The sequence below is a fragment of the Sinocyclocheilus grahami genome, unplaced genomic scaffold, assembly GCF_001515645.1.
Source record: "Sinocyclocheilus grahami isolate Dianchi unplaced genomic scaffold, SAMN03320097.WGS_v1.1 scaffold118.1, whole genome shotgun sequence".
Taxonomy (NCBI): Eukaryota; Metazoa; Chordata; class Actinopteri; order Cypriniformes; family Cyprinidae; genus Sinocyclocheilus; species Sinocyclocheilus grahami.
This window is the reverse complement of record NW_015505297.1, coordinates 2,135,485-2,162,921: the sequence shown is the minus strand read 5'-3', so window position 1 is coordinate 2,162,921 and position 27,437 is coordinate 2,135,485. Positions and strand designations below refer to the sequence as shown.

At 35.5% G+C, this 27,437-nt stretch overlaps 5 protein-coding genes across 7 annotated transcripts in view; 2 read left to right on the top strand and 3 right to left on the bottom strand.

The window, feature by feature from the left end:
* Positions 1–3,433, top strand: part of brms1la (BRMS1 like transcriptional repressor a) — a 4,526-nt gene extending 1,093 nt beyond the window's left edge. The window contains exons 2-10 of the mRNA XM_016278131.1: positions 610–700; positions 818–945; positions 1,026–1,105; positions 1,322–1,418; positions 1,503–1,592; positions 1,681–1,745; positions 1,830–1,869; positions 2,232–2,358; positions 2,446–3,433. Coding sequence (XP_016133617.1) covers positions 610–700; positions 818–945; positions 1,026–1,105; positions 1,322–1,418; positions 1,503–1,592; positions 1,681–1,745; positions 1,830–1,869; positions 2,232–2,358; positions 2,446–2,563 — 836 coding nt within the window. The 3' untranslated portion in view covers positions 2,564–3,433. The remainder of the gene's footprint in view (positions 1–609; positions 701–817; positions 946–1,025; positions 1,106–1,321; positions 1,419–1,502; positions 1,593–1,680; positions 1,746–1,829; positions 1,870–2,231; positions 2,359–2,445) is intronic.
* Positions 3,434–4,342: 909 nt separating this feature from the next.
* lrrc57 (leucine rich repeat containing 57) lies at positions 4,343–9,242 on the bottom strand. The gene is made up of 6 exons (XM_016278132.1): positions 9,206–9,242; positions 8,757–8,891; positions 8,522–8,657; positions 7,445–7,713; positions 7,164–7,349; positions 4,343–5,262 (listed from the first exon to the last, which is right to left on the bottom strand). The coding sequence occupies exons 2-6, from the start codon at positions 8,838–8,840 to the stop codon at positions 5,221–5,223; spliced, it is 717 nt and encodes a 238-aa protein (XP_016133618.1). The 5' UTR covers positions 8,841–8,891; positions 9,206–9,242; the 3' UTR covers positions 4,343–5,220.
* On the bottom strand, positions 6,978–27,368 carry LOC107589635 (stathmin-4-like). Of its 3 annotated transcripts, none has more exons than XR_001609692.1 (7): positions 27,302–27,368; positions 25,586–25,644; positions 25,363–25,458; positions 24,975–25,180; positions 23,861–24,052; positions 23,214–23,592; positions 6,978–6,988 (listed from the first exon to the last, which is right to left on the bottom strand). XR_001609692.1 is itself a non-coding variant. In XM_016278134.1 (7 exons), exons 2-7 carry the CDS (start codon positions 25,596–25,598, stop codon positions 22,867–22,869), a joined length of 534 nt encoding a protein of 177 aa, XP_016133620.1. In that variant the 5' UTR covers positions 25,599–25,644; positions 27,302–27,368; the 3' UTR covers positions 22,664–22,866. The 3 variants fall into 3 exon arrangements, 2 of the variants coding, with proteins under 2 accessions (XP_016133620.1, XP_016133619.1); XM_016278134.1 differs by lacking the exon at positions 6,978–6,988 and adding an exon at positions 22,664–22,875 and having other exon boundaries at positions 23,575–23,592; XM_016278133.1 differs by lacking the exon at positions 6,978–6,988 and having other exon boundaries at positions 22,955–23,592.
* LOC107589636 (interleukin-17F-like) lies at positions 12,365–13,341 on the bottom strand. Its single transcript, XM_016278135.1, has 3 exons — positions 13,309–13,341; positions 12,946–13,112; positions 12,365–12,587 (listed from the first exon to the last, which is right to left on the bottom strand). Exons 1-3 carry the CDS (start codon positions 13,339–13,341, stop codon positions 12,365–12,367), a joined length of 423 nt encoding a protein of 140 aa, XP_016133621.1.
* Positions 20,853–21,824, top strand: LOC107589678 (interleukin-17F-like). Its single transcript, XM_016278181.1, has 3 exons — positions 20,853–20,924; positions 21,041–21,237; positions 21,590–21,824. Exons 1-3 carry the CDS (start codon positions 20,880–20,882, stop codon positions 21,822–21,824), a joined length of 477 nt encoding a protein of 158 aa, XP_016133667.1. The 5' UTR covers positions 20,853–20,879.
* Positions 27,369–27,437: the final 69 nt, after the last annotated feature.

The following is a 27,437-nucleotide window of genomic DNA, read 5'->3' as shown; positions in this document are numbered from 1 at the left end:
CCCCCCCCAAAAAAAATAACTAGGGCAACAAATCACATAACTAAAATGAAAGTGAAAACATAAAGTACCATAAACGAATCACAACGATATAACACAAATACCTGACTAGAAAAAAATCAAACATAAAAATGCTAATGATTCAATCAGCATCATTATTGCAGAAAAGGACGAATATCAAACTCTTCGTTAAGACCGTTAGGTGATAATGTGTTCAAAGTATAAATCCAATAGGCTTCACGTCTTAAAAGCAAATTGTTGATATCACCCCCTCTACAAAGTGATTTAACAGCTTCAATGCCAATATATTGTAAACTGAATGTTTAAATCTTTCAAAATGTTGTACTACTGGACTTCTAGGGTCATGCAGCCTAATGGCACTTCGATGTTCGGCAATCTGCATTTTGAGTTGTCTGCTGATTTTTCCCACATAACAGAGTCCACATGAGCAGCGCAGCTTATAAATAACATAAGAGGTCTTACAAGACATCATTAACAATAGTTGGGCACCGTCATTGAGGTTTTTGTTGCCCGACAGATGCACACTTTTTTTAGTTTTTTGCGAACTATTCAATTAAACAAATAAAGAAAGAAACAATCTGTTTATTTCAGAAATGGACGATGAGGATTGTGAAAGGAGAAGGATGGAATGCATAGACGAAATGACTAATCTAGAAAAACAGTTCACTGGCCTCAAAGACCAGTATGTACCGTCCTCTTGTTTGCATTCAATCTGTGCATGAATTCATGTTATTTACAAGTGCATACATTTATTTATTTCTTTTTTACATTGATCACTAAGTGTGCATGCTTTCCTTAGGTTATATAAAGAGAGGCTGAGTCAAGTTGATGCCAAACTTCAGGAAGTGATGTCAGGAAAGGCACCAGAGTACCTGGAACCCCTTGCAGATCTTCAGGAGAACAAGCAAATTAGAACTAAAATTGCAGGTCGGTCTGATGTCCAAACTGAACATGGGATTATTGTTCTTTGAAACTGTGCATTATTAAAACAATACATTCATGCATAGGTATCTACAGAGAATTGTGCTTGGAATCAGTGAAGAATAAATACGACTGTGAAACCCAAGCAGCGTTGCAGCACTGGGAGGTGAGTTTTACTGATATAATCCGCTATTACCTAAACAACGGTGCATGTCTGAAATGTCTTGCTGAGTCATCATAACAGAGCCGTACAGGAGTATTATTATTGTTTGATCTAACAGCGCTAAAAGCCTGCCGGTTACCACATTAAAAGCATGCATCTATTTAAACAAACTTTCAAAATGAAATACAATTCCAATTTGGTTCATTTGATCTCTTCTAGAGTGAAAAACTGTTATTATTTGATACGGTTCAAAGTGAACTAGAGGAGAAGATCAGACGTTTGGAGGAAGACCGTCACAGCATAGATATTACCTCAGGTATTGGAATTGTGAATACGGTCACAAATAATATCGTTTTTTTTGTGTGTTATTTATACAATCTTTGTCATATTTCTCCTACAGAGCTCTGGAACGATGAGTTACAATCAAGAAAAAATAAGAAGAAAGATCCCTTCAGTCCAGACAAAAAGAAAAAGCCTGTCGTTGTGTCAGATATCCTTTACTACAACCAGTTGTACACACCTATAATCAATCTATCCAGAATTTGCTGGATCACTTGTGAGTTTCTTAACATGTGCACGCCCATATATAGTTTACATGCTGCAAGACCTGGATATACTGGAAGACTGGACTGCTATTAGAAAGGTGAGACTGTCAAAAACAGAACTCTTTTTATATGAAACCATTTTTATTGTGGAGCAAATGATGTATTTTGTTAATATCTTGTAGGCCATGGCAACATTAGGACCTCACAGAGTAAAGACTGATGGTGAGATCATATTTATTACTGTATTTAATTTTCGGTTAAATTATACACTACAGTTTAAAAGTTTAGGGACATAGTAAAAAAAACTGGTGTAGAATTTCCCTTTTACTATAGTGACCTTGAACAAATACGTCTGTTCTTAGTCTGTTTTGCTCTGGGCAACTTCCTGGAGTTTTGGTGCATAGTGACTCCATCTAACTCCTAAGTGGTAACCCATTCACAAATTCCAGTTAAATATAGACACACCATCATGTTTGTATAGTTACAGCAGTAATATTGGCTTATCCTATAGGTGCTTTATTATGTAATGTTTAAGTTGTTTTTTGCTACGTTAGTAACAGTAGAACTTGTATAATTTGTTGTAGTCTCTTCAAAGAGTGACAGACCCCAGCACAATGCCCGCTCAGAGGACGGACGCTTGTTTTATGACGGGGAATGTTACAGCCGTGGACAAGCCATATGTATCGACAAGAAAGACGAGTATCCTACGAGGTGAGGGATCCTGAATTACCAAGCTCATATTGATTATTTTGCAGCACTTTTGAGAGTTATTTTTCTCCCGTCTTCTGTTTCAAACAGCGCGTTAATAACTACAGTCAATCACGATGAAGTCTGGTTTAAGCGAGTCGATGGGAGCAAGTCAAAACTCTACATCTCACAGCTTCAGAAAGGCAAATACACCATAAAACATGCCTGATCTACCTGAGATCTGATTAGATGTCAGGATGGCAGTCTGACATGTTTAATAGTGCCATTTTATGTACAGTATATCATGATTTAAATAGCTTTTTGATGTTTAAAAACAGATACGTTGGTGTATTGTCTGTCATTTGAAATGTGAGGAAAGTTGATGTTATTTCATTGTATATTCAGTGCAATACCATTAGTAAGATTATTGCACCGAACAGGTCAAAAATGTAGTATAATTACTACCATGAAATGTGGGACTTTTGTATTTCGATCACTGGGCTCATTTTCCATTTTAGTTCTGCTCAGTGGTGTTTGAACCCAATTCTAATGAGTAGTGATTTTTAATGCCATGTCTGGCTACCAAATGGTTTCCTACTTTTTTACATTTCTGCCTCATCACTGTGTTCCGATACAAATGATATGCCACAATTTGCATTTGCCATTCTTGGTGGCTTTTTTTTTCTAACAGTGTAATGAAATGGTCTTGCTTGTGCGGCATCTTATACTGTATGAAATAAAGCTATTTGAAGTATTTTTAGGAGTGAAAAAACAAGACGACGTTATCACACCTTTTCAGAGTCTCAGCTCTTCAAACAGCTGTTCTCTGTTCCAGATGTGATCTTGCTGCTCTATTTACAGTCTAAACAAGCCATAAATGTGGTGAATACTTTATATAATTAATTGTAATGTGCATTTCAGTTCTGGTCATTGGTTCAGTGTTGTCATGTGGGGTTATAGCACCACCCTTTGGTTTCATTGTTGTACTGTTCCTGTTGTTTTTTATGCCTTTTTTTCTTGATTTATCCATACCTTTGAAAATTCTGTGCTGAATGTTGTTTTTTTCCAGTTATGAATTTACATTGAACAGACTTTCAAATACAGCATTTTGATATCATAGAGCTTTGTTGTCCTTTATGAGTGACACAATTCCATTAATTAGAATAGAAATATCATGGGTTTTTAAAAAAAATAATAATTTTGTAATGGAAAGTTGTGTTTTAACTTTTAAGCTTTGCAAAACTAATTTAGTTAGTGGAATGACAGTAGTATAATTTACTCATGTTTGCCAGAGAATTAAAAATCGTTCACCCCAAAATGAAAATGTACTCCGGCCATCCACGTTAAAGATGTGTTTGTTCCTTCATCGAAACGGATTTGGAGAAATTCAGCATTACGTCACTTGCTCACCAATGGATCCTCTGCAGTGAATGGGTGCCGTCAGAATGAGAGTCCAAACAGCTGATTAAAAACACCACAACAATCCACAATAAATTAACATTATTTAAAACAAATCATTGATATATCCTGAGTTGTGTTCTCATGCACCACACTGTTTTCTGCTATTTGCTAGTCTTAATATCAATAATCATGATTATACAAACTAGATAGATGTACTTTATTCATCCTGAAGGGAACATTAAATACAATTAGCTTGATGATGCTGTAATTTTAATACAATGCAATCTTTATACTGTGGCAGCATAAAAATAATTTAGTGATGTAGAACATTGAGAAGCAGGAACACATATTTTACAAATGCAGCATTAGAGTAAAAGCCACTCATGACTGCTTTTGGGTAATGTGTTATAATTCTGAATATAAAAATCAGATGCTTGTTATTAATACATTCCCATTAATGTGCATATTATAATTCACTGAGAGAAACACCAGGTTAAAAGGATAGTTCACCCAAAAATGAAAAAATTGGTTACCCACATTCTTCAAACTATCTGCTTTTGTGTGTGCAGCAGAAGAAAGAAATTCAAACAAGTTTGGAACAACTTGGGTGGGTAAATGAAAACAGAATTGTAATTTTTGGATAAACTATCCCTTTAAACAGACCACCAAAGATAACATTCAAGTGTGTAAGTAATAGACGGATACATAGACATGACCATGAAGAACAATAGATTTAGATCTCAAAAACTGCTAAAATGCTTTTTGAGTTATGCACTTTTATGGTCAGAAAACATGCAGCATGTATACATGTGTAAAAGCAAATGTACTGCATTAAAACGGAATTTTGTGTTACAAATATAAATATCCACTGGCATTGACAAAGACTCATGTGCAGCCTTTGTTGTCAGAAAAAAAGGCTACTTCATGAGTATCACAGCAAATATTCTTTAACTGAAGTTGAGATCACAGTTCAATCAAAACACTGTTAAACAGATAAAACCTCATTGATGCCCAAAACAATGGTCTAATCAAATAATAACAGACATGAAAAAAGGAACAAAGGTGTGTTCTAACTCTAATGCTTTTAAAATAAATTAAGGGTACAGGACGAACAATATGTTAGTTATTTGTTATACTAGCCTCTCTGAAGGACAGACCTTCTATAAACAGATGTGGCATTAGTGTACTTGAATATACAATAAACAATTCTCCAGTGTAAATGTCCTCATAAAGCGGAGTCTGCACTATATTTCGGTTTATAAAATCTTTGCAAAAGAAAGAGTGATGCAAGGTCCATACAGTGCTGTCTGTACTGTCACATGATGAGCAGCAGGGCTGGGGTTTCTGAGCCGTCATTCTACCGAGTTGTGAAGCACTCTTGACCATTTTTTCATTCCCGTCCTGCCATTTACACAAGCAGTCCCAGCTGAAACCTCTCTACGGCAAGCCCAATGCAGAGGACAGGTGCAGCAAGCCTCTGACTGTTCACGCAAATTTCTTCTTGGTTGCAGTGAAACGCTCCATGTACTGAAGAAAACAAAGATTAAAGTCACTATATGACAATGCAAGAAAGAAAAAGTGTAAAAAATGTAGATTGGCGTTTCACGTTTAAGGCTATTTATATAACGTATGCTACGGGTCAAACCTTTGGAATATTTAGGATTATTTTCATGTTTTGAAATGTGATCTTGCTCACCAAGGCTGCATTTATTTGATTACAAATACAGCAAAAACAGTAAAATCGTGAAATATTTTCTAAATGTTTTCTATAGTTAAATTCTAAAAATGTAATTTATTCCTGTGATACAAAGCAGTCTTTAGTGTCACATGATCTTTCAGAAATCATTCTAATATGTTGATTTGGTGCTCAAGAAACATTTATTTTTATTATATCAGTGTTGAAAACATTTTTCTGCTTAATATTTTTGTGGAAACTGTGATAGACTACCATATAAAAGATAGTGTTAGCATAAATGATCTGCTCATTTTGGGAAATTAAACCGGTACTTATAACATGATTTTCATAAAACCTTTAATGTGTAAAATCAAACTCTTAAAGCTTTCAATTGATGTCAATGAAAATAAGCAGATTTGATTTTGAACAGAAGATATAAATAGATTTACCTGGTTATAAGATTGAAATTTCACTCATATGCGAGTCAAATAAGAGAGGTCGGATTGAATTTCATATTTGTATAGCCACTTGGCCCTGTTTACACCTGGAAGTAAGATCTGTTTTAGGTAAACTAATAACAGATGGACTAACTAACTAGAGGTTTAAACTGGGTTCAAAATGTTTTGAGATTGAATCGATCAAACTACATTCAGAATCAACAACACACAAAACTACATCACATCAGCAGTGTAAACACTAATTTGTCTTGAAAATTATGCTTCAAACAGTAAAATGTTCTTAGATTAATACAGGATTATATTTGGGGGAAATTATATTTGAGTTTTTTTTTTCTTTTTTTAATCCCAGGTGTAAACATGACTGTCAATTTCTCAATTCAGAGCTAGTATTATCTCTTCCTTTCCCTGCTTCGAGATTTTGGGGGATTTGACTTTGTTTCAAAAACAAATAAATAGACCACTTTTGTTTTACATTCAAACTTAAACTGTGGTATTTTCCATCTTGGAAAAACATGTGATATTTATAGAAGAGGATGAGACACACAAAATTGACTGTTAAAGGGATAGTTCACCCAAACATTTCAATTTGATGTTTATCTGCTTACCCCCAGGGCATCCAAGATGTAGGTGACTTTGTTTCTTCAGTAGAACACAAACGAAGATTTTTAACTCAAACCGTTGCAGTCTGTCAGTCATATAATGGAAGTGAATGGAATCACGGCTTTGAGAGTAACAAAAAAAACATACACAAACAAAACCAAATTAAACCCTGCGGCTCGTGACGCTACAACGATCGGTCCGTGCAAGAAACTGAACAGTATTTATATTGTTTTTTACCTCTGATTCACCGCAATGTCCGAACTGTCCTGAGCGCGTTCACATCATCTTCTTTTTCTTGCTTTACGGCGGCTTGCAGACTTATAAGTGCATTACCGCCACCTATCTCTCAAATGGCCATTGACACTATATCTACAATCTCAATTAGGAGTGTAATGTTATTGTTAATTTGGTTTTGTTTGTGTATGTTTTTTTGACTCTCAAAGCCATGATTCCCATTCACCTCCATTATATGACTGACAGGCTTCAAAGGTTTGAGTTAAAAATCTTCGTTTGTGTTCTACTGAAGAAAAAAAGTCACCTACATCTTGGATGCCCTGGGGTAAGATGGGTGAACTATCCCTTTAATACTGGACATGGAATATAACCTGAAAAACAAAAGTTTTTTTTCTTATGTCTTCTTATAAAAGACATAAGATTTAAAGATATAATAGTAGGCTAAACTGACACAAAATTACCTTATCATATCCTTCTAGGTCACGTAACCTTTTAACTTCAAACAGGTTGCCCTCCACGGACAGCAGGGACACCTGGGAGTCTGAGAGGATGGAGAAGGGGATAGAGGAGAGCTCCAGACAGTTCTCCTCCAGCCGTAAGACCTTCAGTCTGGGAGCATGGGACACCTCTGGAGACACTGTTGAAATCTGAAACAGAACAAACACAGCACAAAAAGTCACCCTGAAACTCCTTTATCATGACATGACATTTCCTAAATGCAACAAACTAAAAAAAAACTCACCTGGTTCTGATTGAGGTTGATTTCAATGGCTTGCAGTTCGGCCACTTCTGCAGGAACCACCTGGATCTTATTCTTGGACAGGTCCAGAACATCGAGCTGGCGAAGGGTGCCGAGTCCAATAGGAAACTCCTTGAAGTGATTCCCAGACAGGGTCAAGGTGCGCAAGGACTTCAGCTGACCCACCGATGAAGGAAGCTGCTTCAACTGGTTCCCATTTAAAATAAGAGTCTCCAGCTTCTTGAGTTTCCCGATGTCATTTGGTAGACTGGCTACACACATAAAACAAAAGATCATACATTAATGAACTGAGTGCTTAAGAGTTCATATCACAGAATATAGGCTCCTCTGCAATAAAATGATTGACTATGTAGATACTACAGTAAGAAATGTTTAATGAGCAGCAAATCAGCATATTAGAATGATTTCTGAAGGATCTGAGGGCTAGAGTAATGCATTAAATTCAGCTTTGCATTAAAAGAATAAATTACATTTGAAATTATATTTAAATAAGAAAGTGTTATTTTAATTGTAATAATATTTCACAATATTACTGTTTTTACTCTATTTTTGATCAAATAATCACAGCCTTGATGAGCAAAGAGAACATTTTTAAAAACATAAAAAATCTTATTTATTCAAAATTTTTGGAATATATATTATTTATTTATTATATATATATATATATATATATATATATATATATATATATATATATATATATATATATTGAAATATATTATAATCTCACATTTTTAATTCTACACACACACACATATACATATATATATATATCTCTCTCTCTCTCTCTCAAGTCTTTTCAATGTTCAGCAGTTCAATGGGGATTACTCATTTCACATGCAAAGATGTTAGCCAATCACAACAGAGGTAATTTACATACAAAAGTCTTAAATGTACAGAAGCAAAATGAGCCTATTTAATTCTAAGGGACAAAAGAGTGAAAAATACCATAAAACTATGTTTTGATTGCAAAAAAAAAAACGATACAAAAAATGTAAATAAAAGGTTAGAATGATAAGTTTGTAAGATGGCCATATTTAGCTATTTGTCAACACTTACTCAGTTTATTGCTGCTTATGGTAAGACTCTTGATTTGCTGGAAGCCTCCTACGAATGCTGGAAGCACCTCAATTTTGTTGTTGGACAGATCAACTGTCCGCAGGTTTCCAGTGAGTTTCTGCAGCTCCTCTGGGAACTACATAACCAAAGACACGTGTGCTGTCAATAATCCATGAGGACATCGCTGCTAAGTGCATTTGTGTGGTGAATATGATTACGACAAGCCTATTAGCACCTCCGTCAAACCCTTTCCGGTCAGCTGAAAGACTCCAGTCTTCTGAGATGTTTCCAAATGAGCTTTGAGCGCACTGTTCCCCATTTACAGGATATGGATGCTGCCGAATTTGATATCAGGAAATCCACTGGAAGACTAAAATAAAGTTAGCTAGACCCTTAAATGAACCAAGGTTATAATAATAATAATTCATTACATTTTTATATAGCGCTTTTCTAGGCACTCAAAGCGCTTTACATTGTCAGGGGGTATCTCCTCATCCACCACCGGTGTGCAGCATCCACCTGGATGATACGACGGCAGCCATAGTGCGCCAGAACGCCCACCACACACCAGCTTATTGGTGGAGAGGAGACAGAGTGATGAAGCCAATAAGCAGATATATTGCATAGTGACCATTATTTAAAGGGATAGTTCACCCAAAAATAAAAATGCGGTTAATTACTCACCCAAGTTGTTCCAAACCCGTATGATTTTCTTTCTTTTGTTGAACACAAAAGAAGATATTTTGAAAAATGCTGGTAACCAAACAGTTGCTGGTAGCTGTTGAAACAACATGAGGGTATAACTATTATTGTCTATGACAGACACTATGTTACGATGGTGAATGTTTGTAGTGGCTGCTCAGTGTGAGTGCCAGAGACCACATCCACGTCCTGACATGTATGTGGTAAAAGATGCAGTTGTTGCTATTTAGTTACTTTATTATATAATGACTACCCACCTTACTTTTCAACGCGGAAGTAAGCCGTATTGTACAACTAAATATAGCTGGAAGCGGATGAGACCGGAAGCCAGACACATTAAATTTACAAATGGCTGCGCTTGCTCTTACGGGGAAAATATGGTGGATACCTTCTCTCTTCTACTGAGGCATTGGTAAACTCTCATTAGAAATGTGTAAAAATTGCAAGTAGGGATAACTGCAAGCTGGAGCAGTGGGCGTGGTGAAAGATTAGGGTGTGCTGGAAGGTAGGGGGCGTGGATAAAAGTCTTTAATTGGTTAGGGTTAGTTTCTGTTGTAGCATTCACCTTTCGGCACGCCACCTTTTGCCACGCCCATTACTCCAACCTGCAACTACCTGTACCTTTAAGGGTTGTCACAGTGACGATTTTATACCTTATTTACCCTGAAATGGTTTATAGTAGTACTTTATAAGATACTAATATGCAGCTTTTATCAGAGGTGTAAAGAGTACCTAAAAACCATACTTGAGTAAAAGTACAGATACCTTACAGGGAAAATTACTCCACTACACGTTGCAAGTCACCAATTCCAAAACAACTTGAGTAAAAGTCTTAGAGTGTCTGATTTTAACAGTACTTAAGTATTTTACTTATACTAAATATAGGCTCAAAGATGCACTAGTCAAAGAGACATGCCAGTGAAAAACTGTAACGTTGTGGAGAAGCTGCGGAAAGCAGGCAGAGGCAAGGATCTATGTGCTGGTATTTCATGGAAAAACTAGAACAAACAATAAGGCAAAAACCAAAGGGAACAAAAAACAGAATGACTGGCAAACAGACAACCATTACATTCAACAACTCACAAGGAACTAAAGGAAAAACTAGGGCTATATATACACACAGGGGGCTAACAAGCTTTACAAGATAAGACACACCTGGGGAGACTAATCAAGGGGAACCAATGAACAAACGGACTACAAACTGACTACAAACACCACGGGAGACAGGAAGTGACATAAAAGTCCAGGGCAAGGCACAGAGAGCATGAAACAAAAACCAGAAGGATTCGATTTGTGAGAACAATCACGTTTATTTTCTAAAACCAAAATAAAACTGAACACCTCAAAATTACAAAACAAACAAACAATATCTTTCAAAAAGGTCTCTTCAGTAGCTATAATGGATAAATAAAATAATGTTAAGTAAAATTAACTTGCAGTGGATGTGCTGGTTTGGGCCTCATTGCCGGCTGCAGTCATGTCCTCATCTCATATATAAAACACCGCTGATTCACAAATACTTGCTAAGGAACAGTTTGGGTGAGTAAGGGCAAAACTCACAAGATGCAGTACTTTCAGTGACCTGTAGCAGACAGTATCACGTCTTTTGTAGCAGAAATAAACTGCTGCAGAAAAAAACTAGGTCCATGCCAAATGTAATGTGTAACTGCAACACTCATTTCAACTGTACTGGAGTAAAGAGTACAGATACTCATTCAAAAATGTAGTGAAGTAAAGAGTAAAAGTTGCTGATATCTTTGATACTCAGTAGCCTACAACTACAAAGTACCCGAAAAGATACTCAAGTACAGTAACTAATTACATTTACTCCAATACTTTACACCTCTGGCTTTTATGCATATAAGATATTAATATGATACTATACTAATATGATAAGATACTAATATGCACTGTTGATAAGGTACAATGTTCCCTTGAGGGCATTTCCCAGTGACAAGCTGTTGTACGCATATTCATAAATTCATACAGTCTGTGTATAATTTGCCATTACTATATTTGATGGAACAGCAGAGGCCATCAAACTAACAGGGAATGTTCTCAGAAAATTCTGTCAAGATTCTCTGAAAGTTATGAATAAACGTTCTTTCAGAACAACCTATTTGGTCTTTAATAATTTTCTCAAAATGTAGCACGAAAACATTTATGCATCATTCATGGAACACTCGTTTTCCTGAAATGTTTTAGTTGGATGCTCGTCTAATGTATTTAAAAAAATGTAAACATTTTTTAAACTTGTTTCAGAATGTTCAGAGAAAATTAAAAAATAACATTCCCATAATGTTAACAAAACCATCAAATGAAATGTTCCCTTAGCGTCCGCATAACCAAAAAAACTTTTACACATTTAGAGAATGTTCAGAAGCATATTTATAACTTAAAGGAAACATTAGCAGAATATTCTTAGAACATATTTTATTGGGCAATGTTTTTTATTGACGTCTTTATTTTGTGTTTTTTTTCACAAAAATCAGTTACTATAGATACTATAGATAACTTTTTAAAAAAATGTAAACATTTTTTAAACTTGTTTCAGAATGTTCAGAGAAAATTCAAAAATAACATTCCCATAATGTTAACAAAACCATCAAATGAAATGTTCCCTTAGCGTCCGCATAACCAAAAAAAACTTTTACACATTTAGAGAATGTTCAGAAGCATATTTATAACTTAAAGGAAACATTAGCAGAATATTCTTAGAACATATTTTATTGGGCAATGTTTTTTATTGACGTCTTTATTTTGTGTTTTTTTTCACAAAAATCAGTTACTATAGATACTATAGATAACTATAAATCAAAAGTTAAGATAACTACATCAAGACATCGGTTTGGTTATGGAGAGTGCACAATAAAGATCAGTAACCGATAAGTGTTATACTTCATAAAATGTATTGTTAACTGGACAAATAAAACTCAAAAAATCAAAACATGTTTAAATATTTTATTAATACTCAATACATAAGTATAATAACTGTCTACTAACTAAATAAATGCAAATATTTAATACAAAAATAATTCTGGAGCTATTTTGTTTGCAAAATAACTTAAAATCAGTTAAAGGTCTCAGCTTCATTGGAACAAATAAATAAGTTCATTCTAACATGGAAACATATAAGTCATTTTAGGAGGTTTTGGCGCACACACACGTACAGCCCACTATGACTCTCTCAAAAGTCGCCCTGAAACACTTCCTGTCCTCCTTATCCTGTTTCAGCACCAGGATGTCCTGATAAATAGGCAAAGAGTTCAGTCTCGTATCCATGCCACTGGGAAAGGTGCAATATTCTGAATTGCACTGGGCTTCAAAGATGACCTGTGGTATTCTGTGTGGTGAAATCTTTGGTCTGAAAGTAAAGAAAACAAGAAGCTTATTCCTCTGAGACAAAACCCACAGAACTAACCAAGACCTGCTTTACTTGATGTTTCACACTGACGTCACATGGCCTGCTGTATCTTAAAAATGCTTCCATAGTAGCCATGACAGCTAGCTTAATGTTAACCTCCCAAACATAGCAATACATCTGATTCCTGATACGTCATCAAACTTTGTGTTAGTCATGAATTGAAGATTATTTTCATTGACATTAAGCACTAAGCAGAAATCAACATCATTCTACCTCTGTAACTCCAAATCTTCATACGTTTTGATTAACTTCAGAGATTGGTGAATGTATCATTTGTTTCTGTGTCTTTGCAACTCACATCCAGGTCCATGCAGATAGTGAGCGGTTGTGGATGTTGCCATTTCCCTCCGCATCTGTATCCGGAGAGGCAGAAAAGTCACTGGAAATCATCAAACTAGTGTCACATAGTCTTTTCTGCCCTTGTTTTGCAAATGTGAGGTTCGCCAGTGCACAGCCCAGCAAAACCTGAAAGAAAGATCATAATCTTTTATTATATTTCACTAAAATCAAACCATTTCTGAGCGGACGTGTCTTTTCGTCACAACATATTACATTTAAACTTAATCTAAAAAGTTTACTCTTTAGGAAAGCAAGCAAATAGTGTCAGCATACCTATTAGCATCGCTAACAGAGTTAACTTTGAACGTTTCGGTCTTCTCACCATGTATTTAGCGTTGAAGAAGCTCAGAAACATCTTTAATGCCCTCTGCTTATTCTCTTGCAGTGTGAAAATGTTTCTCGTTCACCTCATCTATTTATGCAATGCTTTATCGTGATTGCATAGATAATATGGCCTACCTCTGACCTGGATTCCCTCATCAGATCAATTGATAGGTGATTGGCGCTATGTTTAGACCTACATTTTTCCTCTCATTGCCAGTAATCTGATTTACGGATTAAAGATCAGTCTATGTTGGCATTGTTGCAGATCCATTTGACCGAATTTTGATTGGATAAAAAAAAGATGAATCATAATAATCAGGCTCTTTGGGTGAGTTATCAAGATTTTGTATCCTGTTCAATCTTTTAGTCACATTTCGAAAACTCTATTTGGTCGTGTCTTGTCTGATTAGGTTTTGCGCATGGAGAATCATTTAGAAACTTTTATTAAACACACCTTGCATTAATTTCATGCCAGTTTAATATGTTGAAAAACTATTTTCAATAAGAAACTGCTAGTAAATGTCACAACTAAATACTAAGAAGTTAATACGCTGAATACAGTAACACAACACACTATATATAGCGGGAAATTGAGCATGAAGTAGAAAGACTGAAATAGTATTTTCTTGTAAAAAGTACAATAGTTTGTTTTATTTACAACTTTTAATTTATTTATTTATTTTTAACAGTGACACTCTTGCAAGATAATCTTAAATGAAGAATTAATGTTTTTATTTGTGAGAATTTTCATTCAACATGGTCATGGTATAATGTGTGGTATAATTTAATGAATAGCAACTGGTCTTCATTGTGTTGATGAAGGCTACAGTCATCCTAATGTGCCAAATAAATGTATATATTTTCCTATTAAAAATGAACATGCATTTCCTGCTTTCTAACTTATTGACAAAGCACAAAAGACCAGTATATATTACACTTTGGATGCTTGTATTCTACCATGGTTGGTTGGTTTGCACCCACTAGACAGCTAAGTCAGGAAGACCCCTTGGTGAACCAACTTCACCAGAAACACTTTGTTGGTTGTTATTTAAAGGGATAGTTCACCCAAAGATGAAAATTCTGTCATCATTTACTCACCCTCATGTTGTTTATAACCTGTATAACTTTCATTTGTGGAACTAAAAAAGAAGGTATTTTGAAGAATGTTGGTAACCAAACTGTTTTGGTTACCACTGGCTTCTATTGTATGAAAAAAAAAATACTGAGACATTTCTAAAAGAAAGGAAGTCGTACAGATTTGAAAGAACGTGAGGGTGAGTAATGATGACAGAAGTTTCGGACAAACGTTCTTCCAGTAACATTTAATAGAAAGTTAATTCAAAGTTATCTGGTCTTTAATAACGTTCTCAAAACGTTAGCAGAAAAACCGTATTTATACATCATTTATGGAACATTTTTCTGAAACGTTTTATTTGGACGTTCATCTAAGATGGTTTAGAGAGCATTCAAAAGAAACATTCCTATTATGCTTGCAAAATAATAAAATGAAATGTTCCTTTTAATGTTGTCTTTAACGTTCACATAAGCAAGAAAAAACTTTTTTTTTAACACTGGACTGGACATTCGGAGAACAGTCAGAAATAACGTTTTCATAACTTAATGGGAATCTTAGCAAAACGTTCTTTGAGCATATTTTTGTTAGCTGGGAACCTGGAGCAGGGAATTTACGCTGGTTGGAATATTTAACTATTACATAATCAGTTCACATGCACATTGTTGAAGCTGGGTTTGTAATCCAAGTTCCTTGAAACTTTTTATATGGTAAAGAGCAGAATGTAATTGTATAAAGCTGTAAATTGATTGTTACATCATTGTAAAACATTACTTTTACTCACTGTCTCACATTATTCTCATTTGATTCAGATCAGTACTGAACCAAAACAATGCCAAAAACTATGCATGAATGAATATGCCAGTGTATCAACAAATATTTGTAACTGTTTGAATAAGCAAAATCAATGCAAAAAACAAAACAATGCACTCTTTATCAAATACATGCCAAATATCAATAACGAAAGTTGATTATCTAAAACGATTGACTCTCATTAAGCTATTTGCCATCTCAAGAGTCTCTCGGGAAATTCCGCGCCATGTCGAACGTGTCAAAGCAAAATGTTAAATCATGCTTATTCTTATATAGATGCTGTGGCTGGTATATACTGATGCATGAGAACTTATCCCAGCATCAAAGTAAGAAGCGCTCTTGATAGATTGTTTTCACTGATACAGTGTATATGCGGTGAGATCAACAGCATCTGAGAGCTACAGTGCAAACCGGCCTATTTTCACCACCCACATAACCGTTCACATTTGGTTGCAAGGACAGCTCCTTTTTTGGTCAGTATTCTGAATTTGGTATATTTGTTATTTTTCTTTTATTATGTATAATTGTATTATTTGCACACACACTTTGGATGGGTTAAATGCAGAGAACTAATTCCAAGTATGGGTCACGTCACTTTCACTTTAAAAGTTGGTTTTAAGACATGCTTTTCCAAATAAACTTATATTTGGAGCAGTTGAGGGTTCAGTGCCTTGCTCAAGGGCACCTCAGTTGTGGTACTGAAGGTGGGAGAGTGCTGTACATTCACTCCCCCCCACCTACAATCCCTGCCAGTACGAGACTCGAACCCACAACCTTTGGGTTACGAGTCTGGCTCTCTAACCATTAGGCCACAACTTCCCCTTATTGAGTATAAAAAAGAAAAAAATGCTTTATTTAGTAAAAATTAAGTCAAGTCAAGTCAAGTCACCTTTATTTATATTGTGCTTTTAACAATACAGATTGTTTTAAAGCATCGTTACAGCATTAATTAGGAAAATAGTGTGTCAATAATGCAAAATGACAATAGTAAACACTCAATTTTCAGTTAAAGGAAGTTCATCATTGAATTCAGTGATGTCATCATCCAGCTCAGTTCAGTTTAAATAGTATCTGTGCAATCCACAAGAAGTCGACGATATCACTGGAAATGAAGTGTCCCCAATTAAGCAAGCCAAAGGCGACAGCGGCAAGGAACCAAAACTCCATCGGTGACAGAACGGAGAAAAAACCTTGGGAGAAACCAGGCTCAGTCGGGGGGCCAGTTCTCCTCTGACCAGACAAGACCAGCAGTTCAATTCCAGGCTGCAGCAAAGTCACATTGTGCAGAGGACTCATCTGGTTCCTGTGGCCTTTAACGGATTTGAATATTAGAAATGTGTTAGTGTGTTATGTGTAAGCCAGGTTAAAAAGATGCGTCTTTAATCTAGATTTAAACTGACAGAGTGTGTCTGCTTCCCGAACAATGTTAGGTAGATTATTCCAGAGTTTGGACGCTTAATAGGAAAAGGATCTGCCGCCCGCAGTTGATTTTGATATTCTAGGTATTATCAAATTGCCAGAGTTTTGAGAACGCAGTGGACGTGGAGGACTATAATGCAATAAGAGCTTGTTCTAATACTGAGGTGCTAAACCATTCAGGGCTTTATAAGTAATAAGCAAGATTTTAAAATCTATACAATGTTTAATAGGGAGCCAGTGCAGTGTTGACAGAACCGGGCTAATATGGTCATACTTCCTGGTTCTAGTAAGAACTCTACACTGTAAAAAAAATTCTGTAAAATTTACGGTAAAAAAACGGCAGCTGTGGTTGCCGGAATTTTACCATAAAAAATACGGTAGCAACATTTTAGGTTTTACGGTTTTAACTTAAATATACAGTTAAATACCGTAATTTCATTAACTGATATAATGTTAATATACCAACCTATTGAAGTACTGAAATCTGTTTTGTACCTTTGTAGTACACTGATAACCACCAAATGCAGGTGGTGATGAGAAAGTCACATGATGAAACAAAGCCCATCACAAGCTGCTTTTAAATAATAACATATATAGAAGGTGCACAGTGTCATTCACACAGACACTAAACACCATCATGGTAACACATGAAACTGAAATAATGCAATAAACATTAATTTAACAACATTAGGTGTAACACACAACCCTAAAATACAAAACTAAGAAGAAAAAACTAAGAAGAAACAAAAAAACATCAAATGTGAAATGTAACGCCGGGAATTCTGGGAATGTCAATTTACGGTTATTCACTGTAAATTATAAGGTCTTTTCCACTTCCAAAAACGGTATACTACCGTAAAATGAATGTCCAATGCATGTAATGCCCACTACAGTTTTTCACCGTATATAGTAGGGGAATTTACCGTCATTTACAGGTCATGAACGCATTAATTAACATTTCTGCATTTGACATTGAGAGCATAGGTCGGAATTTAGATATAATTTTGAGATGGAAAAATGCAGTTTTACAAATACTAGAAACGTGGCTTTCAAATGAAAGATTGCTATCAAATAGTACATCTAGGTTCCTAACTGATGACGAAGAATTGACAGAGCAGCCATCAAGTGTTAGACAGTGTTGTAGGTTATTACATGCGGAGGTTTTAGGTCCAATAATTAACGCCTCTGTTTTTTCAGAATTTAGCAGTAAGAAATTACTCACCATTCAGTTTTTTATATCGAGTATGCATTCTGTTCGTTTTTCAAATTGGTATGTTTCGCCGGGCCGCGAAGAAATATAGAGCTGAGTATCATCAGCATAAAGCAGTCATTCAAAAACTATGAAACCACATTTTGCAAAGTTGACAATTAATCAGTATGATTGTGTGACGTCTATTAATGGACAGTTTTTTTCATGGTTGCCCTGTGGCTTAACCCAGTGTTATGTCACCGTTATGCCTTTCTTTGATGTGGCGGCTCCCAGTGCGGGAATCCTCTCTGTGTAGGTTTTTTTTTACTTGCTTTCAAATTGACTGATGACAAACCATTTACAGCGAGCGGAAGCTACTCAGCAAATCCCTGACCTCATTTTACCATTCTGCTTTTAATGGAAGGAAAATATAGCAAAGATCTTTTGTGATCAGCCGGCCCTGTATTGTGTAATTTCACCACAATAAAATACATTATTTGATTTCCACTTATTGAGTGGCCAAAAGAAAACCATTAGCATGACCACTGTGACGGAATAAGAATATTACTAATTGCTTGGGGAGAAAAAAGCCTTAGAGCTGCTTATGCAATTGAGTTGAACTTCATCATTGCCTATTTCAAAAAAATATGAAACTTTAAGGTTCTCCCAAGTTTGTGATTAATCAGTTGGCAGTTTTAAATGAAATATCCATCATAAATAATAGCAGTGCTGCTTTTGTAACTCAAAAAAATAAAAATAAAGATTATAATATGATTCATAATATGCCTTGAGTAGTAAAAATCCAGAGTGGGATTTGGAAATAATCTCACATATGATGAAATTGCGAAAATGACGTAACTAATATGTAGCGTGGAAATTTAGGTTAGAGATTTCAGTTCTTTTAAAGGTTCTCCAAATTTGTGGTCTTATGTAGGTCACTACAAAAGCCCCTGTTCCTGGACGTTGAGTAACTGAAATCCTTTTCATGATTAAGTAAAAAGGTGATCTAAGATTTCAGGACCTTCTTTGAAACTCCAAGAAGTAGGTCAGAGGCCTGCGTCACATTTTAAACAGGTTTTGGGAACCTTCAGGGTTTAATGGTCTAAAATAATGAATCATTTCATTTTTCATCCAAAAATGAAAATTCTGTCATGTTGATTCAAACCTGTATGTTTTTTTTTCCTTTTGTGGAACATATTTTTTGTCAATCCAATGAATGTCAGTGGGGTCCAATATTGTTCAGATCACAATTTTCTTCAAAATATGTATAAAGTAAAACAGTTTTGAAACAACATGACAGAATTTTCATATTTGGGTGAACTGTCCCGTTAAGTATTTTTAAATCATGAAACAAAGTATATATTGCTTAAAGGTTTACAACAAAGACTATCCTTTATTGATCTTCACAACAAGAACACTTTTGAAATGCATGTATTTAAAGCTGTCATACTGGTTTGGGGGATTACTTGTATGGTATTACTGTCATTTGCATGTGCATCGCCCTCAATTCTGAGTCATGAAAATGCGCCCCTGCCCTTTCCCCACAATCCTTAGAAATTTCAGAGTAGGAGAGGGTAAGACCGCAATTGCTCTGCAACTGACGCAGTCGTAAACCAGCACCGGTGGGAAACTGTGCATCCGTGAGATGCAAGCCATTACAGACACTGGGGCGGAAGTCTCCATGTCGATATGACTTTTTTTTTTGCAAACTATGTCAATCGAGGTTGCTGGCATTAACAGAAGGCAACGTGGGAGCTGACATATAGTGGACAGAATCACAACCAGCAAGAATTTAATTCATCACACTAATATATTCCTTCTGATCTGAGTGCATATGGGACGGCTGTCAGTGAAAGTAGGTTATGTTAGGATATAATGGTTGCTATGCTAAGGTGAAATAAACACAATAATATGTGGGCACAAAATGTATTTAGACACTTCAAAAACACAAAATGTATCAATTTCCTTGCATTAGATAATAAAATATTAAACCAAATGGCATTTATGTGAAATAAAAAGACTTACTAAATATTTTACTAAAAGAACCATAATTAAAAATAAATTCAAAAAGTATTTGGATGCTTTTTAGTTGTAAAACGTTAGTGGAATGTGTCCAAATGACATCAATGACTTCACACATCCACTAAATATCACTTTGGGTCCATTTGGTTAGATTTAATAGCCAATAAATAAATAAATGGCTGTGAAAAGTGTGGAAGGCCCTTTCACCCATGGGACAATCAATCAATCAATCAATAAAAAAGCTAATTATGACTTTTTGTCTCACAATTTAGACATTTGTCCTCGTAATTGTCAGAACTGAATTGAATTGTGAGATAAAAAGTTATGAACTGTGAGATATAAACTCTTCTGGGAAGACAAGTCTGAAGAAGACTCAATTCTGAGAAGCAAAGTTGTGAGAATTGTGAGATGTAAATTAAAAATTGTGAGAAAAAAGTTGCAATTACTTTTTTTTATTTGTCATTCCGTTGCGGAAACAAGCTTCCATAGAATTGTGAGATTATATCTCAATTCTGTTTATATCTCATAATTCTGACTTTTTATCAGAATTTGAAGTTTACATCTGACAATTCTGACTTTTTTTCTCAGAATTACAAAAAATAAAATCCGAATTGCAAGAAGAACAGTCAGAATTGTGGGATTAAAAAAAAAGCTTTTTTATAATTTTATCACGTGGTGGAAACAAGCTTTCATAGGGTGGTGAAGTCTTCTGAAAATCTGCAGAAGAAACATTTATATCTTATACAATGAAAGTAAACATTGTATATTTTTGGATAAAAATGTTAAGTATAAGTGCATCATTAAATGCATTGTTTAAAACAAATTTGTCAAAAGGAAATAACAGAGTGTGATATTTGATTGCAGTGACACAATACACTCAAGTGATTTTGCTGACACATTGAATATGACAACATAAAATACCATCAATGGGGAGAATTCATCACAGGAAGGAAGTGCACGAACAGGCCTCTCTATATAAACTGCACATGCCACTGCAAATGTAGAGCAGCGAGACTTAAGACTGACAGAAGACATCAGAAAAAAAACAGGTCAAATGAATGCAACTATGTCATCAGCGCTTACCATCCAGTTCCTCATGGTGAGTATTGCTGAAATGTTCGAAGACGGCCTGCTAATATCTCCTAAGGATTTTTGTTGCCGAAGTCGCAATGCTAATACAATTGAATCTGAAATGACAGTGTCTGTGTTTCACAGGTGGCTTGTGTGATGGGGCTTGTTTTAATATCATTTGGAGCTGAGGGGGCACCTTCAAAACATCTTCCGAAGAAAGGAAAGCAAGAAGAATTGGATCCATCATCATCATACCGGTTGATCTTGGATCCTGAGTTCAAATCCCCGGCCAACCCGAACCTTCCAATAAACAACGACTCCATCTCTCCATGGACCTACACGTAAGACCTTAGTATATACGCTTAAAAATAAAGATTCTTTATTGGCATCTATGGTTCCATGAAGAACCTTTGACATCTACGAAACCTTTCCATTGGTTCGTTAGATTATTCAAATGTTCTTCACACTAAGAAAAAATGGTTCTTTTAAGAACTGTTCACTAAAAAGGTTCTTTGCTAAACCTGAAATGGTTCTTCTATGGCATCACTGCGAAACCCCCGTTTGGAACTTTTATTTGTAAGAGTTATGATCATGAACCACATTCACATGCGCTTCTTTGTTGTTTTTAGAACTAGAACGTGACTGTTGCAACACGCAAACCTAAAACTTCACATGATTCATTTTGTTTCATAGGTTTATGCATGACGAGAGCCTGTACCCTTCTAACATCGCAGTGGCGAAGTGTTCACTGACTGGATGTCTGATAGATGGCACTGAGGACCAGGATTACCAGTCCAAACCTATTTACACCCAAATCATGGTCTTGAGGAAAATTCGAGGAGATAAGCACAACTATTCCTTGAGACTCGAGTACAAAACCATCGCAGTGGGATGCACCTGCGTTCGTCCATATGTACAACATTTTTAAAATGTGGGAGCTGATGGAGTTACAATACTGCAGATGTTTGATCATTAGCGTTACAGTATTACAAATCCAGAACATAAGGCTTAAGACTTATGACTTTATAATTTATTTATGGTATCATATACATGTTCGCGAAATGTGGGATATTTATTTATTTTCATGATATTATATCTGTTAATTATATTGGATCCATCATCATCATGCTGCCTGATATTTGTATAATGAGTTCAACCCTTCGACTTGATCCATCTAATAATCTAATTTATAAATGCCATTATACATGTGCTTTCAGATGTATGTTGTTTATTTTCACTGGATTTAAAAAATATATTTTTTGAAGATTTTTATTCAAATATTTTGTATTAACTTTTTATTTATTGATCCGAATGTGTTTTTAAGGATATGACTGATGCAATAAATGAGAAAAAAATTACAAATATTGTTCTGATGGTCTTTAAAAAACCCCCCCAAAAAACTCAAAATCCATAATGAGGAAGTCACAAGGACAAAACTATACCAGCAGTCCTTTAATTCCCTCTGCTTCTAAAATATATCACAATTTCTGTACAGAATATAGCCAAATCAGACACCAGCTGATCATGAGGCAAGTGAACATACGTACAGCGGCAAAAGCTTGAGCAGTTTACCAAAAATAGAGCCTTAAAGACAGGACAGAGGACAAACTGCATCCACATGGGCAAAGTACATGAAACCATCCAAACGTCATCCAGATACTTATAAACACAAAAAAAGTTATCACTCACATTCACTCATTTTTGGCACTATTGGCATACAAGCTCATCGCAGAGACAAACACAACTCTGCGTTTCTCAGATTAAGGTAGTAAAGATTCCATCACAATCTTTGCTGGCCAGCCACTTCCGTTCATCTGACAACATGGCCATCGTACCTTACAATGACATAGTGATATCATAATCTGTTTCAGAGTCATAATCTCTTATGATCCAAGCTAAAAAGCTCAGCGTGATAGTCAGTCCTTTGGTCAATGGTCTCCCATATGATCAGCATGTGTTGTGAGAAGATCTCAAGGCACCTGGAACATAAAGTTCAGAGATATAGCAATTAATAACAGGACAAAAACCACACGGTCACACACCAAATGGCTTTTCACAAGTTTTATCAAGTGCATCATGGCATGCAAGCATTAAAATGGTTGATTTCGGCCACATTTAATACACTATTTGTCAGGTAACTAACAAATATTCTACTAATGATTTCTCAACTACAACAAACCAACACTAAGACACAATAATACAAAGCCAGACTACAGTAATAAGTACACATCACCTCTTTGAATGCACAAACAATGTTACAAACAGATAATTCACAGCAGTACAACACAAATTCACATCTTGGTAGTTTTCATCGAACTTGTTGTTCATTATCTTTATCCCATCAGTACATGCAAAGCTATTATATACTAAAGACTAAAGAGATGGATGATGACACAGTTTGGCGGCAAACAAATCTCAAATTAATTCCCAATTCCACATCCATGATACACGGCATTTTTGCGTGGCAGCAGACACAAGAATATTGTTTCTTTAGCTGCAAATATCATATGTGAGGCCTTTGAATCTTTGCCAATTCCAAAACACAGCCTTTCTTAGCATGAATAGGACCTGCTAGGCCATATTTTGTTGTTTTTTCTTGAAAATTCTGGACAAGAATGCTATTGATTCATGTCATTCTACTGGCAATCCAGTTCCACCTGCTCCTTGTTTTTCCTCACCTCCTCAGCATGCTTGTCCTGGAAAAAACACAAGACAAAAAGAAGAACTATTAAATAATAGCTCAATCTCAACTTTAAAGTGCCTTTAAAAAAGTCTACCTAGTGGCACCAAATGGAATTGCAAAACTGATGCCTATTTCCAAAAAAGTAACATTCAGATGGTCTCACCCTAAACTCATGTCATCAGCTGAGCAGATTGCGATTCCCTTTTGTGCCATTAGTGGTGCAGTAGTAATACTGCAGCTTTAAACATGGAACTGGGTTAGGATGTAAAGATGCACCGTACCTTCTCCTGAAGACGTTCCAGCATGGCAGCGATGTGGGCCTCCCTGTTCTCTTTGTTAATCTCCATTCTTTGCTCCAGCTTTTCTTTGGCCATCTTGATGAAGTTGTTGTGTTCCTCTATGGCTTTCTGGGCCACATCTCGCTCATGTTCTCTCTTTTCAGCCAAGTGCTTCAGAAGTTCAGCTTCCTGACACTGTGGAGATTATGCATAAGATTCTATGTAACTCAGCATGAGACTCAGATAGAATCATATTTATTATCTTTTGTTATTGTTAACTAAAACTCAAACTATATAAAAAAAATCATTGTTATTATTTGAAAAAAAAAATATATATACACACACACACACACACACACACACACATATATATATAAGTACAAAAATGACTCAAATTTAAAATAAAATTCAAATGAAAACTTCAATTATAAAAATAAAGCTAATGCAAAATATTATAAGACCATAAATAATACTATATTATTTACAATATAATATTTACAATTTATAATAAAAAACACTGAGCATATCAGCTTTTAAACATCTATCTGAAGTTGTCTTGCGTCTATTTAAGTTCAAATTAGCAAGCCAAACTATATCTCAGTAATAGATATGCAAGTGAAAGCAATAATAATTAGACATGTCTGATTACCGACATCAACTAACTAATTGATATTGAGAGTATCCTCCACAAAAAACATCACTGTTCCTCATCATTGTTATTATTTGAAAAAAAAAATATATATACACACACACACACACACACACACATTTATATATATATAAGTACAAAAATGACTCAAATTTAAAATAAAATTCAAATGAAAACTTCAATTATAAAAATAAAGCTAATGCAAAATATTATAAGACCATAAATAATACTATATTATTTACAATATAATATTTACAATTTATAATAAAAAACACTGAGCATATCAGCTTTTAAACATCTATCTGAAGTTGTCTTGCGTCTATTTAAGTTCAAATTAGCAAGCCAAACTATATCTCAGTAATAGATATGCAAGTGAAAGCAATAATAATTAGACATGTCTGATTACCGACATCAACTAACTAATTGATATTGAGAGTATCCTCCACAAAAAACATCACTGTTCCTCACTTTTCTTCTCTCCTCAGCTGCATCCAGTTTCTTCTGGATCTCCTCCAGCGAGGGGTCACTGCGAGGTGGGAAAGTGGGATGGAATTCCCTCTGACCGTCAAAAGATGGAGGTCTGAGGATGACCTCAAAGGCCTGGCCCGATGACCGCTTGTTTAGCTCAATCACCTCCATGTCTTTAATAATGCCAAGGTTGAGGTCCACAACATCTAAAACAGAAGATCAACAATGACTAATTTGATTGATATTTATTCATGCAACTGATTGATTGATTGAGAACAGACGTCATTACAATATGTTCCATTTACTGTAGGTTCACTTGACCATGTAAAAACAGGGAGTTCTATCTGAAAGTATGCAAGATTTTAGATTTGAGGTGCCTTTAAGGTACCTTGTGTTTTCTTGGTGGGCTTTTCCCGAGGCTCTGGTAGGATGCAGGAGCAGAAGAGAGACACTAGAGGGAGCTCCTTCATCTTCTCTCTGTATGCTGCAAAAGAGAGAGAGTTATTTTGAGGTAACATCATCACTGATGCCATGTGCTCACACATCATTCCTTCAGCTCCATTAAACACTCCCAAGTTCACATGTGAACAAGCAGGTGGATGTACACGTACCTGCAAGAGTCATCTTTCCTTTTTCTGAGTCCTCCAAGGCGTTTCAAACTCAACTGATCCTGCAGGAGAGAAAAACGATGATGTAATGAGAAACCACAGTCAATCGATTCCTCTGGATAAGTCTTTGTCCTCACATAAAGGTCCCACATCCAAAGATTATAAAATAACAAGCCCAAATCAAACCTTCATACTGCAAAATTTTTTTTTTATAATCATATAAATAATAAAACTCTTTGAAACTGAGAGGCAAAATTCCATCAGATTAATCAGTTTGCATCAAGTTTTTGTTTTAAGCATAATTAAAAAAAAAAGTGGTTCATGCCTAAAAAAATAAGAGAAATAATAATAATATAATAATAAAGATAATAATAATAATAAAGAATTATTAAAAATTAAAAAATTATATATATTCTCAGAAGACTTAATCATTTACATATTTTAGCTACTGGTTAAATATATATAAAAAAAAAATACTGAAGAAAATGATTTGTTTGCAGTGTAAGAGAACCACACAGCTACATCTAAGCACATACTAGTATGCATACCATATCAAATCTATTTTAATCCACATAACAAAGCAAGGAACAAATACATTCAATGGTAATATACTTGATGGCAATCGTTTGCAAAATACAGCATGAATGAATCTGGTTTGCTCAGGGTTTATGTTCGTCTCTCAGCCTACGCGCCTTCTCTAATAGTCTCTCTCGCTCATCCTGCCTCTGCCCTCGCTGTGCCCCCTCATTTCCCACGCTCACGATCGCTGCACCCACTAACACCGTTGAAACTTTCTGACATATTCAGTGCATGGGTTTATTCTATAAAACATTTCAACACTTTTAGAGGTCAATTGATAGCATAAAGGGCAAAAATGTTGATTCTGTAGGCCATTATAGGACAATGTGCATCATATTTCTTGTCACACTGCATGCACACAAATGAAAAAATCCTCCTGATTTATTGATGTCAGCAACACTGATATAATAAATAATACATGCTTTGGAACACAACTCAACAGCACTGTTGTCTACCTTAAACAAATACAAATTTCACATGCATTTGTTTGCAGCTCTTGCAAAGCAAGTCATTTTCTCAACCTCCCACTGCCTTCTGATCGGAATAAACGCTTGTTGGTTTAAAAGCAAAGGAAGTGCCGCTCTATGAAGGGGCCGTGGCCTTTTGCACACTAACATACTGTAAAATCTCACCTCTCAGTGCCACCCAGAGTGCAGACTAGCATACTCACTGCAGGACCTCTGTGTATTCAAAAACACACTTTGCCCTACATTTTCCACATAGCTATTTTTCACCTTGCACGACTATAATGCACTCTGTACTTTGCAATGCACATCTTTTCTTTAGACTAACGTGATTTCAAGTACAATATCATGAGACCACTATTTTAATTTCTAAATTGATTCCGATATACTCTTAACAGTCGCAAATCCCCCCCAAAAATCATGCTTATATATACATTTATGCATATATATAAGTCTAATAACCTCGACTGCATGCTCTAAATCTTGCATGCATGCAAATCTGCAATGCAACATAATCTAAGGAATGCCCAACTAGATTTCTGCGCTATTAACACCAGAACAAAAATAGAATTAATGGAACTTGCTATAGTGAATAAAACTTTAGTCCAACAGATTTCCAGTCTCCTTTTGTCCTGCAAAAGAATAATACAGTAAATAACAAATTATGATAACTCACCGACAGAGTTATGTGATCTTCTGCCTTGAGTCTTTCCCTCACGTTCAGTCTGACAGTCTGCTGCTGTTTGGATGCTCAACCTGGCAGCATCAGCAACACCTCTGCTAGATAAAGCATGACATCACCTCCCAGTGCT